Source organism: Lissotriton helveticus, chromosome 10 (assembly GCF_964261635.1).
Source record: "Lissotriton helveticus chromosome 10, aLisHel1.1, whole genome shotgun sequence".
NCBI classification, from domain to species: Eukaryota; Metazoa; Chordata; class Amphibia; order Caudata; family Salamandridae; genus Lissotriton; species Lissotriton helveticus.
In genome coordinates, this window is record NC_136071.1 from 883,686,113 (window position 1) to 883,703,094 (window position 16,982).

Below are 16,982 nucleotides of genomic sequence, written 5' to 3' on the forward strand. Positions count from 1 at the left end.
CAATTCTGTGCCCTTTCTCGCAGTATGAATCCTAGGCCTGGAGGCCGCCCCCCTTTTAAGGGGCCCACCCCATCAGTGTGTCCCACCTGGGTCCCAGGATCGCTGCAGGGCTCCATAGGGGCCCTCGATAATCAGCTGGACAGCGGCATAGTCCAGACAAGACTGCCCTCAGAATGGGGCCTGCAGTCAGTTCATAGTCCTCACAGTGGTCCTGCAACGGCCGCACCGAACACTTCTTACAGCCGCTCCACTCATAGATCCGGCCAGGACACTGGCAGGCCAGGCCACTTGACTCAGCCCCAGGTGGCGCGGATCTTCACTCCACCAGCATCCATCGCTACCGCACCACTTTAGGCAGGTAACCATGACCTGCCCAGCTGTTGCAGTCACACTGGGCAGCCCTTTCCCCAGGAGGCTCGGCAATCCACTCCCAGGCGGGACCTCCTCCCCTCTACATGACTCTCTTCCAGGCCACAGCTCCGTCCCCCTCTCCGGAGGCTTCTTCACCCCACAGGAGGCCACAAGTACTGCCACGACGTCGCCTCAATCTTCTCAGTGCAGCAGGCCATCACAGGCTCCATGTCGGAGGGGGGTGCGGGGGCGGCATCGCACCTCCCAACAACACCGCCCTGTAGGCAAGTCTCTCTGGGGCCATGTTGCAGGCCGCATTCACAGGCCGACCCTCCCAACAGCAGTTTTTGCTGGGTTGGTCCTCACCCCACAGGGTTCATGCCGTGCTCACAGGCCGTTTCTCATAATGGTGGCCGTTAGGGGCCCAGCGTGTTTCTGCTGGAGCAGGTTGGTGTCTGCTATCAGCCTGCGATATTTAGCACTAATTACAGGATGTTTACAGCTGGATAGGGTAGGATTAAAGGATCTGTCCAGCTGGCAGCTCAAGGAATCACGTCCTGTCAGCCATGTTGCTTGGCCACGCCCCAAAGATTACAAATGTTAAGTCCATCTGATTAGTTACATTGAATGAATAATTTGGAATAAGCTTCCTCCAAGACAAATGGTTAAAGGAGTTGGACGGTGAAGTATGCATTATTGCAAGCAAATATCTTTTTACTGTTGTTGGTAAGTTCAAGAAATCAGTTACATGTTTCTTTCGCATTTGCTGCCGAAGCTGTCTGTGGTGCTTCTGCTATCCCTGCATGCATGCACTCTTTGTCTGATGTGCTGCTACTGGGGCTCTTTACTGAAATTGAAAATGAAATGAAATTTGTACTTGTAAAGCGCACTTATACCCCAACTGGGGTGTCCTGGCGCTGTAACGCATACCGCTGTGGAACCCTTCCTGGCATTTCCCTGTGACATGTCCACTCCTGGGCATCCCCAAGGTGAAGCCAGGTATCCCAGCGCTGTTGGGGCCGTTGTGTAGATTAAGCAAGCTATTGCCCAGAGTTGCAGAGTGGGACCCATGATTAGAATAGGCACCGAGGCGAAAATTATCAGGTCCGAGGAAATTGAGCCCATGAACCGCCGAGGCGGGAATTGAACCCTGGTCCCGGGCCAGACCTCTGCATCAGGATCAGCCACTCTAACCATTGAGCCACACTTCTCCACATTACTATGCTGTCGGTGATCCTCTAGACATGTTGAGCAAGTACCTCACATCTCAGCGGCTGTGTGGATGAAGGCTGGAGAATTGTTGCCTAACGGACACAGGGCATGAATGCTAAGCCTAGTGCAGTTTGTGTCCCCAGCCGCTTGCATCTCTTCATAGAGGAAGCAGAGTATTAGCTAGTTATTGCCCTTAGAGGTTTCAGATAGTGGTGGAAATGTGCTACTGGGAGCAAAAGAAAGGGAGTATGAGTGCAGCATGCAACTGACTTTAGTACAATACCACCTGATTTATGTTTTCTTTGGTCTGTCAGCGTTGCTATATCTGACTTTAATACTGGAGTTTTGAACCTAATTGAGGACCATACAAAGGTCGCATCTGCTGTTAACCTTCAATATCTTATGTAGGGTTAGTTTTTCTCATCTCTTGAAATAACACATTGCTTGCCTACTACTTCTCCCAGCATTGCCTGTGAAGTGCAGGGTAAAGGGCCATTGTTTTTGTGGTTTTTTTGAGGCACTAGGCTAAATGTAGTGCCTCAAAAAAGAAACCTGGCTCCAACAGTGTATGCAAAGCACAACCCTTTGCCAGCGGTATTTCAACTATCCAAGTCGCTTATCTGTACATCTTTGACTTTGACACAAAGCTGCATCTCCAGTTGACGGCAGCCATAACCACTGAAATAGAAGGGGACAGAGAACTGGGAATATCATATGGCCTCTGGAGAGGCATTGAGTCTTTTAGCAGACCACGTCACCCCAGGCCATACACAGAAACAAGCCATTATTCAGCCAATACATCCCTTCTTTATGAAAGCACAACATTCAGTTCAGCAAGGTAATAAGAATTGGAGAGGCTTGAGCGTGACTAACAATAGAGTACTCTTTGCTCAATATGCCTTTACTGTTATATATGTGATTATGCTAATGCCTCACACATTCTGACATATCAGTTTTTTATTCCACACAGATTCCACATCTTGTACCCACCCACCGATATTTTCAAGCAACTCAGGAAGAAAGAGATCAAGCATTTCTTTGCATTAGTGTCCAAGTAGACATCAAGCAACACAAAATCACTAACTCGACCTCCAATCACTCACATCAGTTAACCCGGCACCTATTCTTACTGCTTCGCAATCTGAAACTGATGGTTTTACAGGAGACACAAACCTGAAGGTCCATTAGGGGGACATAACAGTCTGATCCTTGGATGACACGAGATTCTTGATCTGTATTAACTGCTTCTATGTAAGTAAAGTGACTGCACCTTCTTACAGTTCTGTATCCGTAAGCTCCGAACTGGATGGTTGTTGGGTATTACCTAATTATATCTTACCACGTACTTCTTGAGGTGATGAACTTTATTCTGACCTTATTGGTTACCTTATACGAAACGCAGAGCAACCATGTCACATTCCATGCCATTGTTCCGGACTCACTGGTATCTGAAATAAATGAGGTACAGAATACTCTTCACAAAATAAAGCATCCCCTGAATCCTGGCAAGTTATCAATGTATGTGACTTTACCCGTAGACCAGTTCATCACTCTATCTTTTATGTTTAACAGCACAAAAGGTTTAGTATTAATTGCAATACCAATACTGATCCAACTTACGAAATGGCTTACGATGAGGCTAGTAAGAGAGAGAGAGCTCTAATAATCAATAGCACACATTCATTTATCTTTCAGGTGAGCAGTGTGCTTGGCTGTAATGTAATTGGGCAAGATACCTAATATACCAAGCTGTTAGTCATTTGACAAACAGTCCCACAAACACACTACCCGGGTTGCACTTTCTTGCTCCTACTTAATCCCAAAATAAACATTGTGTTTGCCTTAAATTCTTTCAAAATCACACATTTTCAGTGCAATGGCCATATTTCATTGAGTGTTTGTACACAATATAAATTTTCTTTGTCATTGTCTATAACGATAACCATTCGTGTTAAATTAAGGGTTTAACATTAGTGAATATTGTTATGGACAGTGACAAGGCATCGTTGCAAAAATGGAAGTAGTGTAGAAAACACCCTCTAAAAGGTATACACTATGCAGTGAAAATGAATTAAGAGAAGCTCAGAGGGAAAATGACAAACATTTACAAAATGTAAACAAGGAAAACATTTGTTAAAACAAGGAGAAAGGAAGTAGAGCGATAAATAGCTTAGCTGTTGTGAACACTGGTGTTGGAGTTTAACTCACCAAAGAGTTATTAACATTTAGTTCATGGTTGATAGTGCTGTGTCAGCATACAAGTATTGAGCCAGTTTGCCCCTATTTTCAATAGACTAAAGACTAAAATAGAAAAAAATGGACACAGATAATGTACAGAAATTTGATTGTTGAACACCTAAGCATTCGACCATTAACTCCCTTTCACACCATTAGGTTTGAAAGGAATTGAAGTAAAGCATTATTGCAAACCAGTAGAAAATCAGAAACCTTGACTTACTTGGCAAAAGTGGCGGATCGCTCCTGCCAAAATGATTTCCTGGTGGTTTGAGACGCTTCCTGCCTTCAAGTTTTGTTCCTTTTGCACTAAACTACACATTTACACTTGCAATATTTAGATCCAATTATTAGCTACTATTTAACTCTATACTGATCACTTAAAAAACTTGTATTCCTTTTATAAAAAGTTAAATAGTCAAATGTTACTTTATTGTAGTTCAGGGCCTATGATTTAAGTATACAGCTCAAAACCAAGCCATTGGCTATGTTTATTCCCTTCATTCGATGATCCAGAAGCAAAAGTTCACTTGTATAAAAGAAGCCTTATTCAAAGTATTGGGGAGACCATTCAAAATTGCAGCATTTTTATGTGTTACCTCAAACATTCAGAAAATGTAACCTTTGATTACAACCCAATGTATATTGAAAGAACTGGCTCAAACATGTATGTTGAATTCTATTGTGATGATTCATTGAAGTCTTATGCCTCTGATGAGTACGATAGCATCAATTGTTCCAATACTCCTTTAAATTGGTCTTGGCTAGCAGCTGCTCTGTGATGAACTGCTCCACTTCTTGACTCTTATCAATTCCTATCCTATTTCTATCTTGTTGTTGGAATATCACAGGCATTTCATACTGTCTAGTGCATTTTGCATTTCACTCAAAAGCTGGAGTAACCTTTATACAAGAAACAAGGTTCACTTCTATCTAGCCAAGGAATACATGGTTTTCAAAATTGTCCCGAATAAAGGTCAATCAATCAATCAGGAGTTTGTTAAAGCGCGACTACTCACCCGTAAGGGTCTCAAGGCGCTAGGGGTGGGGGGGGGAATGGGGGGGTGCAGGTTCCATTCCATCAAGGAGGGGGTCTGTCGAAGAGCCAGGTTTTGAGGTTTCTTGCGAAGATGGGGAGTGATGTTGTCTGTCTGAGGTGGAGCGGAAGGGCGTTCCATGCTTTGGCCGCGAGGAAGGAGAAGGAGCGGCCTCCCGATCTGGTCTTTCTGGTGCGGGGGACCACAGCGTAGGAAAGCTGGGCTGATCGTAGGGTCCTTTGGGGTGCGTGGAATTTGAGTCGGCTGTTCAGGTATGCTGGTCCGGTGCCGTGGAGGGCCTTGTGTGCGTGGGTGAGCATCTTAAAGGTGATTCTCGCCTCGACGGGGAGCCAGTGGAGTGTGCGCAGGTGCTGGGAGATGTGGCAGTGTTTTGGCAGGTTGAGGACCAGTCTTGCGGCGGCGTTCTGGATGTTCTGTAGCTTGCGGATGAGGTTTTTGTTTATTCCGGCGTAGAGTGCGTTGCCGTAGTCGAGTCTGCTGGTGACCAGGGCGTGAGTGACTGTCTTTCGGTGTTCGAGGGGGATCCATTTGAAGGTCTTACGAAGGAGGCGGAGGGTGTGGAAGCAGGAAGATGAGACAGAGTTGATCTGGCGGTCCATTTTGAGCTCGGAGTCTAGGATGATTCCCAGGTTGCGTGCGTGGTCTGTGGGGGTTGGCGGGTTTCCGAGGGCGGTGGGCCACCAGGTGTCACTCCAGGCGTCGGGGTTTGGGCCCATGATGAGTACTTCTGTTTTGTTGGTGTATAGTTGTAGGCAGCTGTTTTTCATCCATTTGGCGACGGCTTCCATGCCTTCTCGAAAGTTGCGTCTGGCGGTGTTGGGCTCGTTGGATAGGGAGAGGATGAGCTGGGTGTCGTCTGCATATGACACGATGTTGAGTCCGTAGGTTCTGACGATGGGGGCAAGTGGAGCCATGTAGACGTTGAAGAGCGTCGGGCTGAGGGAGGAGCCCTGGGGGACTCCGCAGGTGATAGGTGTGGGGTCCGAGAGGAAAGGGGGGAGTCTGACCCGCTGCGTCCTGCTGGAGAGGAAGGAGCAGATCCAGTCGAGGGCCTTGTCCTGGATTCCTGCATCGTAGAGTCTGCGTATTAGGGTGCGGTGGGAGACTAGGTCGAGGAGGATGAGGGCTACTGTTTCTCCTTTGTCCAGTAAGGTGCGGATGTCGTCTGTTGCGGCGAGGAGGGCGGTTTCCGTACTGTGGTTTTTTCTGAAGCCGGATTGGGAGGAGTCGAGGATGTTGTGTTCTTCTATGAATGTGGCGAGTTGGCTGTTGATGGCTTTCTCGATGACTTTCGCTGGGAACGGGAGCAGGGAGATGGGTCTGTAGTTTTTGAGGTCGGTGGGGTCCGCTGAGGGTTTCTTTAGGAGGGGGTTGACCTCGGCGTGTTTCCAGTCGTCGGGGAATGAGGCGGTTGCCAGGGAGCGGTTGATGGTTTGGCGGAGCATGGGTGCGATGGTGTTGGCGGCTCTGTTGAAGATGTGGTGGGGGCAGGGGTCCGTGGGGGCCCCTGAGTGGATTGACTTCATTGTCTTCAGTGTGTCTTCGGTGGTGAGGGCTGTCCAGTCATCAATCGCTGGTTTCCGGGTGTCGGGGGTGGTTGGTGAGGGTTCAGTGTGTTGGTTGTCTTTGTCGAAGTTGTCGTAGATGCTCTTGATTTTGTGGTGGGAAAAGATGCTGAGTTTGTCGCAGAGGTCTTGTGAGGGAGGGATGTCGGTAGACTCGCTGGTGGGTTCGGCGAACTCCTTGATGATGCTGAAGAGTTCCTTGCTGTTGTGTGCGTGGGTGGAGATTCTGTCTTCAATCGCTTTTTTCCTCGTTTCTCTGATGAGTTGATGGTGGGCGTTGGTGGCGGCTCTGAAGTTGTTGTGGGCTTCTGTGGATTTGGTGTTTCTCCAGGCCTTTTCGAGGCGGCGGCATGTGCGCCTGGACTCTCGAAGTTCGGTGGTAAACCATCTGGCTTTCTTGGCACGGGTATTGTTGTTTTTCTTGAGGGGGGCTATGGTGTTGGTGCTGTCCGAGATCCATCTATGCAGGGTTCGGGCTGCGGTGTTGGGGTCGTCGTTTTCCGGGATGGTTGGGGTGGAGTTGTTGAGTGAGGAGGTGAGCTGGTCATCGGTGATTTTGGTCCAGTTTCTTTGTGGAAGCAGGTGCTGGTGTCTGTGGATGGTGGGTGTTCTGAAGGTGAAGTGGACGCAACGATGGTCGGTCCATGGGAGTTCGGTGGTGTGGCTGAAGGTGATGGAGTTTCCTGTAGTGAAGAGGGTGTCGAGGGTGTGTCCTGCTGAGTGCGTGGGCTCGGTCACGATCTGGCAGAGTCCAATGTTGTGGAGGTCGTCCAGGAGGGATGTGGTGTTGGGGTCCAGTTGATTGTCGAGGTGGAAGTTGAGGTCTCCCAGCAGGGTGTAGTTGGTGGATGCGATGGCCTGCGGGGAGATAATGTCCGTGATGGAGTTGGCGAAGGGTCCGCGGGGTCCAGGGGGTCGGTAGATGAGGGTTCCTCGGAGGGCGGCGGTGGGGCTGGCCAGTATCTTGAAGTGAAGGTGTTCCATCAGTTCTGTGGACTCGTCAGGGAGTGTGCTCAGGCGGAGGCTGGATTTGTGGACGATGGCGATTCCTCCTCCTGGGTGGATGGGGCGGTCCTTCCTGGAGATCTTGTATCCTTGGGGGATGGCGATGGCGATGTCCAGTCCAGAGGTGGTGTTGGTCCAGGTTTCGGTGAAGAATGCTACGTCTGGGGTTGTGCTGTCGAGGAGGTCCCAGGTTTCTGTGGCGTATTTGTGGAGGGATCGGACGTTGAGGAGGATGCATTGCAGGGTCTTCAGTTCGGTTGTGTTCTTGTGGGCGGGTTGTGCTGGATCCGTGTTCTTGGGGGTGCTGCAGGTGTGCCGGCAGCGGTGACAGCTGAAGGGTCCATGGGTGTCGGCTGGTGATGCTAGCTTGCAGTTGTTGTTGCAGCCTGGGTTGAGTGCGTGGAGTGCTGCTGGGTCGTAGCGTTGGCGGGGCGGAGGTCCAGGGTTCCTGGTGCTGGTCGCGGACGGGTCGCAGACGGGCGCAGACGTGCTTGCCTTTGATGCGCCTTCGGTGCACCAGCGGCGCGCCCGCAGTAGTGGCCGCCATTAAGTAGGGGTCGGGGAGGGCTGGACAGCTGGGAGGCGGGAGCGGGGAGGGGAGCTGGATTGGGCCGGTCGTGCTGGGGGGGAGGGGCCGCGGGGGCTACAGCGGCGGGGAAAGGTAAAGGGAGGAAAGAAGGGATAAAGAAAAAAGGGAAAATAGGCAGAAATAAGGCACAAAAGAGCAGAGATGCAGAAAAGAGCAGAAAGGTGAAAGATAGAAAGGGTAAAAAAACGAGTGAAAACGAGAGAAGGAGCAGAGGGAGAGAAAGGGAAAATGGGCAAAAATAAGGCACAAAAGAGCAGAGGTGCAGAAAGGTGAAAGATAGAAAGGGGAAAAAACGAGTGAAAACGAGTGAAGGAGCAGAGGGAGAGAAAGGGGAATGGGCAGAAGTAAGGCGCAAAAGAACAGAGGTGCAAAAAGGTGAAAGATAGAAAGGGGAGAAAAACGAGTGAAGGAGCAGAAAGAAAGAAAGGAGACAGAGGTCCACTGGACCACCAGGGATGAGGCGCAAGGAAACCTGCGGGTGGAGGAGGGCCTCGATCACCAACACTCAAGAGTGCAGGGGCAGGGGCACCTCACTTAATGGTGGAGCTGCGAGGGTGGGAGAGCAATTTCACTGACAATGAGCCATGAGGCGCCCATGTGGCAGATGATCACAGCTATGTACATTTGTTATCATTTGCATGGTAGCTTAATTTATGCAAGCAGTTATTTTTTAATTGTCGAATTCCATTGTACAAAAATGGGAGACAAAACCATAGATCTGTGCTTTTTTTTGCACTGCACTGCCAGCCTCCGAAGCCTTTACTAAAGTACATATTCCATGACTTGTATCAAAAACTCTAACTTGATGATCGTTGTGAACAGTTATACTAATGTAGTAATGATGGTTTCCATCTTTCCCGATCCTCATGCTTTAGCTGCTAATACCATAAGGTTGATCCTGAACCCTGAATTTAATCTTCTTTAGTTCTCTCTTATCAAACGTTACTGTTCTCCTGACTGGCACTTGCAACCTGAAGATGCTAAGTGTTGGTATAGAACTAGACATACTAGGCAGACGCAGCCAATAAGTAATGGTAGCTTAGCCCATGAGTAAAGGTAGTGCAGTTCGTGACTACATTCATTAATGGCAATTTTGTTTTCGTTTGTGCCATCAAATGTGAGAGCCTTACAAGCTCTGAGAGTCCCACCCTCCCCTCAATCCATCGCTTTAATGCTGCACAAAAAATCATCTACTGCGTTAAAAGCTTCCTATCATGACAATCTTTCCTGTTCCGTCTGTGGCCTGGATTCCTCGAATTAGCACTTTCACCCAAAAATATCTTCCTGAACCAGTGAGTCAAAGTTGAGTCTGTTAAGAGGCTGTCAACGTACTTGATAAAAGAATCATCCAAATGTATCCACCAAGGCTAAACACTAAATATCTAGACAGTGTTAAAATGCCTGGAGAGGCTCTGACTGAACAGAATATTACAAAATTACCATAGATTTATTAGTGATACCCTCTTTCGGACATTCTTGAGAAGAATTGTATTAAAATGTTTTAAGCAGGCATTAAAAAATTAACTCCACAAAAAAGAAGTGGACTGTGATGTACCTAGGCTGGTTGTTCGGACTGGAGTGTTCTATGGAATAAAGATCAAGCTTGATTTGCATGTGGATGGTCTGTCTTTAGTGGCATAGCGAGCAAAAACAGTGGACTAAAATGCAGCCCACCGTACTTACAAGAGACTAAAATGAATTCAGGCATTTTTCAATATCACCTGTTTTTCTAACTGTACCAGTGATGGCTTAAGTGGAGGCCAACTTGCACTGTAGAGTCTTGAAATAAGTACAAACTATGGTAAAATATTGTACTGTAAGCAAACGAGTCACTCGTATTGGTGAATGTTATGTTATGTTATGTTATGTTACTGCGACTTATACAGCGCTACAGTTGCCCCAGCAAAGGGGCGTCCCGACACTAATACCCAGAAAAGGCTGACAAGCATATGGAACGGACAAGGACTATGGTGCAGGGAACAGGTGAGTCTTGATGGCCTTCCTGAATGCTAAGACCACAGATATGCACAGGAAGTGCGTTCCAAAAGATGGCTGCTCTACTACGAAAAGAGCGGCCACAACTCTTCGTGTCCGGGTAACCACCACCAAGTGATGACCCTGTGAGCAGAGATGGCGTGAGGGGACGTATGGCAAAAAATAGCGGGGGCCAAAATAGAGGGGGTGGTCAGTTTCAAGGCTTTGAAGGAGATACATAAGGCTTTGAATTCAATAATCCTGGCCACAGGTAACCAGTGAAGACGGCGAATGGCCTCGGACACAGAACGAGGCCTGCGCAAACCTAGAAAGGTTCTTGCTGCTGCGTTCTGTGCCCTTTGCAGACTCAAGACCTCCGCCTATTGGACCCCAGATATAGAGAACAGGCATAATCAAGTCTGGACAATGCAGACGCCTGAATGATAACCTGATGCGTAGATGCATCAAAGAAGCCCAGCAGGGATCTGAGCCCCCATAGAAGTCCAAAACAGGTCCCTGCCACCTTTTTGGTTTGGACTCGATAGTTTAGGGATGAGTCCAGCCATACCCCTAGATTTTTCACTGCCTGCTTAGGGGAGGGGGCCCTGACCAGGCTAGCTGGCCACCAGAGTTCACTCCACTGACCATGGTCCATTTCCCACTAACAATACCTCTGACTTGTTAGATTTCAGCATGAGACCATTGACAGTCTCCACCCGGCTACCACCACATGGTCGCCCTGAAACTTAAAGGCGTCCCGCTCGGTGTTATTCGAGAGTCCCACTACCAACTGTGTATCGTCAGTGTAGGAGACCATGGTCAGACCTCTGCTAAGGGCTACTGCAGACAGCGGTTGAACATAAATATTAAATAGCAGGGGGCTAAGGGAGGAACCCTGTGGCACCCCTTGTTTAATAGAGTGTTTGCCAGAGGCAAACGGGGGACTGTTACCAGGAATGACCGCTCATGGAGGAATGAGGCAAGCCACTCCAGGGCCAAGCCAGTAATTCCCACTTCCTCCAGGCGTCCCAGCAGTATGTCATGAGACACAGTGTTAAACGCGGCACTCAGATCCAGCAGGATCAGTGCCGACGTTTGCCCAGCATCCAATGCCGACCAGAGATGTTCTGTCACGGCCAGGAGGGTAGACTCCGTGCTGTGACCAGGTCGAAAGCCGTTCTGGGAGGGATCAAGTGTGTTATTCATGGTCAGAAAATCCGATAGGAGGGAGTTCACATATGCCTCCGTGATCTTTGCCGCCCAGGGAGCAAAGAAATAGGGCGTTAGTTCTCTGGTTTGGCCGGATTGAGCGCAGGTTTTTTAAGCAGGGGAATTACCTTGGCCTGTTTCCATGCCCTGGGCACGGTGGCCATGGCAAGGGACCCGTTTATCACCTGACTCAGGGAGGGTAAGATTGTAGGGAGTACTTTCCTGAATTGGTCTGTTTTAAGCGGATCAGCGGGGGATCCTGACTTAATCCTACTGCAAAGTGCTAACAGCTGCTCGACCGGGATTGGCAGGAAGGTATCTAGGGTATTAGCCTTTTGACAGTACCGTGCCACCGGCATGCTACTGTGTGTGGCCCGAAAGGAGCTGTAGATGTCTTCCACCTTTTTAACAAAAAAGGTGGCAAGGTCCTCGCACTGCTCATTAGACTTAATAGTCGACCCAGAAATGGAGTCCCGGGATTGCAGGCCAGCGAGTATTGAGAAAACGCTCTTAGATGGATTGTCACTCTCGCGGATTTGATTGGAGTAAAATGCCGCTTGTGCCCGGTGTATGGCCTTATGATACCTCTTAATTGCCGCCCGATAGATATCCTCTGCTGCATGACTAAAGTCTCTTCTCCATATCCGCTCCAGCCTCTTACAGCCCTTGCGCATATCGGCAAGTTCGCACTTATACCATGGTCGCATTTTTGCATTACGGTTGACAAACCATTTCTTAGGGATTAGGCTTTCTAACGGCTGGCTGATCCACTCAGAAAACACCCTATGGGCCTCATTGGGGTCCTCTGGCAAGCTCGGACAGGTAGCCAAGTGCCAGGCATCAAATTGCTCCCAGTTTAATTTGTGCAAGGGGCGTTTTAAGGGAGGTTGTCTGATCCTCAGCCTGAGCAGAGAGTGGGCCATGGAGTGACATCGAGACCAAGAAGTGGTCCGTCCATCCCATAGTGATGGGCGCGTGTACTGTAATCGAGGGTATATTAGAAAAAACTGGGTCTTACAGGTGCCCAGCAATATGTGTTGGGCCCGAGACCAGTTGCACCAGCTGGCAAGCTGCAAGGTCCCCTACAAAATTCGTCATATCAGTATCCTCGGAATTGTCCAAATGAAGATTCAGATTCCCCCAGGATTGCGAAATTGGCGGTGTTAACCAACGCCAACTACTATATTTTGTCAACTTGAATGGCCTTTTTCCTTACACGCTATGTATGGCATGTGGAAATGGCTTGGCAGTAAATAAGCTTTCACAGGCACGCTTAAAACATTGTTTGAAATGTTCATATTGATTTCTCTATAGATACATTTGCACGTGTCCCAAGTATTCACACACCAGTGAGGTCATGTGTGATGTCATCAGTGTCATTTGAGAAGTCATTAGTGATGTGAGCAGTATACGGAGGAGGCTGGAATTATAATTTGGCAAAGTTTAGTGTTTTTAGATTTTAAGTAAACATGCTGTAACCTTAACTACTTTTTTGCAGAGATTGTCTTCCTCCATGTGTTCCCTCCTGTCAAAATTGTTCCTCACTTCCAAAAACGTTATTGCTGAAAGTAGTACGTTGGCTCATTTTCTAAGCGATGTGCTCATAGTCCTTAACGCGTGGTAGCTAGAGTCATAGGAATAGTTTTACTCCATTTGTGTATACTCCTGGGGAAGTCAATCTCTCACTTACCCTTCACTCTGTTTTGTAACACCTGTTGGCTATTTGATTAAGGATCATCTTAGCTATATTGCTTGCCTCAAATGCTTGAAATTACTTTGTTTTTTATTTAAGAACTATTGATAATTTTCTTATTATGCTCATCTATAAGCCTCTTCTGAGAAACATTTGAATTGCCATAGATTGTATACTCGTCTCAGTGATGTGTACTTATATTTAATTCCAAGGAGGTGCTCTAACCTTCTTTATCTGTTTTTAGCAGTAAGCATGATTTTTATTATTTGTTTAGCGACAAGAACTTCCTGCTCCCGGAGACAATAGTGATGATAGCGACAAAGAAGATGAAGAGCCACAGATTGTAGTGCTGAAGGAAGGTGACCTGACGGCAGAGGAAGTAAAAGAATTAAAACTACAGGTTAAGAAAGATGAAAAATCAGGTGCAGTGTTTCCACTCTCTTTTCATTTCGGTTTTAAGGTTTTTTCCCCTCATACTGCCCACCACGCCAGTTATACTTCACTGTGCACGTTTAAGTGTTATAAATATTTCAGAATTATAAATATTGAACTCCTGCACCGATATTGCTTTTTAATATCTAATCTAGTCCTCTTTGTTGGACCTTATGAGGCTGACATCTGCAAATGCTAGTTTGATTAAGACCCTGTTCAAATAGTTTTTCTGAACGGTTGAAATATTGGCAGTTCTGAGATAATTTTTGTTTTTTACATTGTTCTAACTTTGGCTTGTTTGAGATAGTAGACTTATTGGATACAGCTCCTCAAAATTTCTGGGGTTCTAGACAACTATTTAACTTGTCAGTCGAACATTGCCTTTTCGTTTGTTTGTTCTTCATCATCCATTTTACAATTCACCTCTTTGTGACCCATATGATACACTGATCACTACACTGTCCTCGTTCTACTTTTCTTCAGTTTCTCAGCACCCAACTACTGTTCCTTTATTTCTTTGTATATAGTAACATTTGTTTAATTTGTTATGCAGAAATATTTTAATCTAATTGACTGACCGTTGCTTGCTAAAATTATTCATAACTTTGTCTTCAGTCTCTTCTAGAGAACAATAGGATACCCATTAGGGCACCAAACACAGTGTTTTGTGACCACGCATGACGCTAAATATATTACACATGAGTATCGGTGTGAGTTTCCAGCTAGCAATTTCTCCACAATCCCATTTTTTAACATTAGAAATTTAATAAATGTGATATGGGAAAATAATGCATTTTGAAATTGCTAGTGTGGGGAGGAGAATGAGCAAGAGAACGCCTCAAATGTGTTTCAAGTATAGCAATAAAATCACACATTATAATCAACGCAAAAGCTATGGAATAGAGCTTATCCCATATATGTTAGAAAAGCAATTCTGACTGAAATTCAGAGCATAAATATTGCAATTATAAATGTCACACCCGTCATGATCATTAATCACTTCTGTAGTGCTACTAAATCCATCTCTTCTCTGACTGGAAAGCATTTAAGAAATACCTAAAGTCCTTTTTACACCAATCAATGTATATATTTTATGATTACGGAACTCCATGGAGGTCCACATAAACTGAAAAATCAACAACACAATAATAAGGATTGTATTTTGATAATAAAATTAACACAGAAAATGTTCCTACCCAACAAGGCATCAGCGACTCCTAAGCGGAATTCAACATTATAAAAAATCTTCAGATTAAAACATAGCAATAGAATATATAATACAAAATAGAATAAAAATAGCCTTTGTGCAAAAGTGTAGAAGGTAAATAACATAGCATAAAAAACGAGTATTTGAAGCTACACCCTGCATACATAATGAGCCTTAGTACATGTTTTAAAAAACACTTATAAAAGTTAAAAATTCTATAACGGAACATTTTATTTGGCAGCTCATAAAGAGAATCAATTAGTGCTGAGGCCGAAAGAATAGATAGCTGTAGACTATTAGTCTCATCCATTTTTGTCGACACAATATTAATGCTCGGCAAATAAATAATACATGATTAACATCTAGCAGGCCATTATTGCACAAATTACAAATCAGTGATGAACCATACCATTTTGACAATGGAGCATACCTTGCCTCAATAATAGCCAAAAACGGCGCACTCCATGTGGCAGGTTCCAAGAAATATATGCCTGTACTTTATTTATCACGCAGGAATCAATGACCGGATGGATACCCATCTTCAGAGTGCAAGCTTCCCTATCCTTTTACACCAAAGGTTTTCCTAAAGCATAATAACATCAGTTAAAAAAACCTAATGGTCAGATCATCACTCCACGCCAGAAAATATTCTGTTTCTATCTAACTTTCACGTCACCAACTCGTTCACTTGAAACTTGAAAGTGCAGAAATCGCGTAATGAAAGAGCTTCATCTTCCAGGGGACTGGTGCAAGAGTGTGGTGTGCTTGTTCAACTTCTATTATTGTACCTTGTGGCAAGGATAACATTTTAGGCGATATTTATTTGCAGAAATTGCATAGAGTACTCCTTCTCACAACCCTCAGGAAATCCAGGAACATGAATATTACTAAACATTAAATAATTTCCGTCTTCAGAATTATGAAGGTTTGCTCAAGCTAGGCTTTCTGATCTCCATTTTAACATCTCGATTCTATTTCTGAGACAAAACTAATTACTAAGATTAATCCCTCAAGGTTAATATGGAAGTAATTAATGGATCCGAAATAGTCACAGAGAACAACTAATCTGTGACTGTAGTCTACTTAGAAGGTTTGAATTTTCACTTGTAGCCTGCTTTCCTGTCATGATACCATCACTATTGTCATTGTTAAAAGAGGATATAGAACCCTCTTTAAATATCTTTTCATTGAAAAATATAAAATTATAAATGACAAAAACACGTGTCTGGTTTCACATTTCTTTGATGTATTTAATTCTTGCATATCAGAATTATACAAAAGAAACATAAAAGTCTGCTTCTTAGTGTGAAATGAAAATCTGCTCCTGCAGTGCATTAGGTGAAGATTGTGATTCAATGTGCATAGATAAAAACAAAAATGAGTTCACAGTTACTATATCAGAATGATTTAAAAAAACTAATTTTTGGGGAGCAGCAAAAAATGACCAAGAGCAAAAGAGGAAAAAACAATGAAAGCGAGACTGAAAACCTGTCACAAAGCGGGAAAGCAACAACTTGTAAGAGTGAAATAAAGGGCAGGGAAGAGCCTGGTAGAGGTTTAAAGAGGCCTGAGGTGGATTAAAGGCTATACAGCCTTGGTATTCAGCATGCAGACATTTAATTGTGCCAGCCGTGGGCATCTGAGTACAGCTTTGTGCACTGGCAGTCTTATTTTCACAAATTATGCACTGATGGACCTAACAACACTTCCATAGCTTGTTGCTGCAGTACCTTAAATAATGAGGGATGTGTTCAACATTTTTGGTTTGCTGAAAAACAGCGTAAACTTAAATATACTGCTAGGACAATTCCACCGTAGAAGTGAATGTTTGTGGCCTTTAACACCTTGACCGCAGCGCGAATTCTGCTGCAGTGCTGGTGAATTAATGTGTGGGCGAGGTTCGGACGTCCCCCGGCCGTCCTCCCACACGCCCACTGTGATGTCGACTGGCCGGGGGCCGTCCGACGCATGGAACAGGTTAAGAAATGGCTGCTGCAAATCTTCCTCAGCGTGGACCCTTCAGTAGAAGGGTAAATTGCCCTCTTACTTAGAGACTTGGCTTTTATGACAGTGTGTTCCAGGCTGTTGCATTCAGCATCTTCTAAAGTCAACCAATAATTAAACGAGTGAGTGCTGCATGTGCACTTCTATGTGCGTGGTGTGAGAATCCATACTGTACTGAACAATACAGAATCAAGTTGCTTTTTCAAATTTGGATTAGTGCATGAACCCCGCTTACCAATTTCAGGTCTGATTGTTTCAGACTAGTTTAATCCTTCAGATTTCTGAAATAAACGTTATATTTTATGTCCAGTGTATGGTGTAGTTTTTTTTTATTTTTTCAACATCACCAATTCTACTCCTGTAGTTGACGTACGGCATGAAACCGTTCTACTTGCTTTGAAAGACATTAGTGGGTATTTGTATACTTGAATATATTTATCCAGTGCTT

General features: G+C 45.5%; 1 protein-coding gene across 1 annotated transcript in view; it reads left to right on the forward strand.

The window, feature by feature from the left end:
- The window catches only part of KIAA1143 (KIAA1143 ortholog), a 34,750-nt gene that overhangs the window by 16,504 nt on the left and 1,264 nt on the right, over positions 1-16,982 (forward strand). Inside the window, exon 2 of the mRNA XM_078663525.1 lies at positions 13,166-13,313. Within this exon, the coding sequence (XP_078519651.1) occupies positions 13,166-13,313 (148 nt within the window). The remainder of the gene's footprint in view (positions 1-13,165; positions 13,314-16,982) is intronic.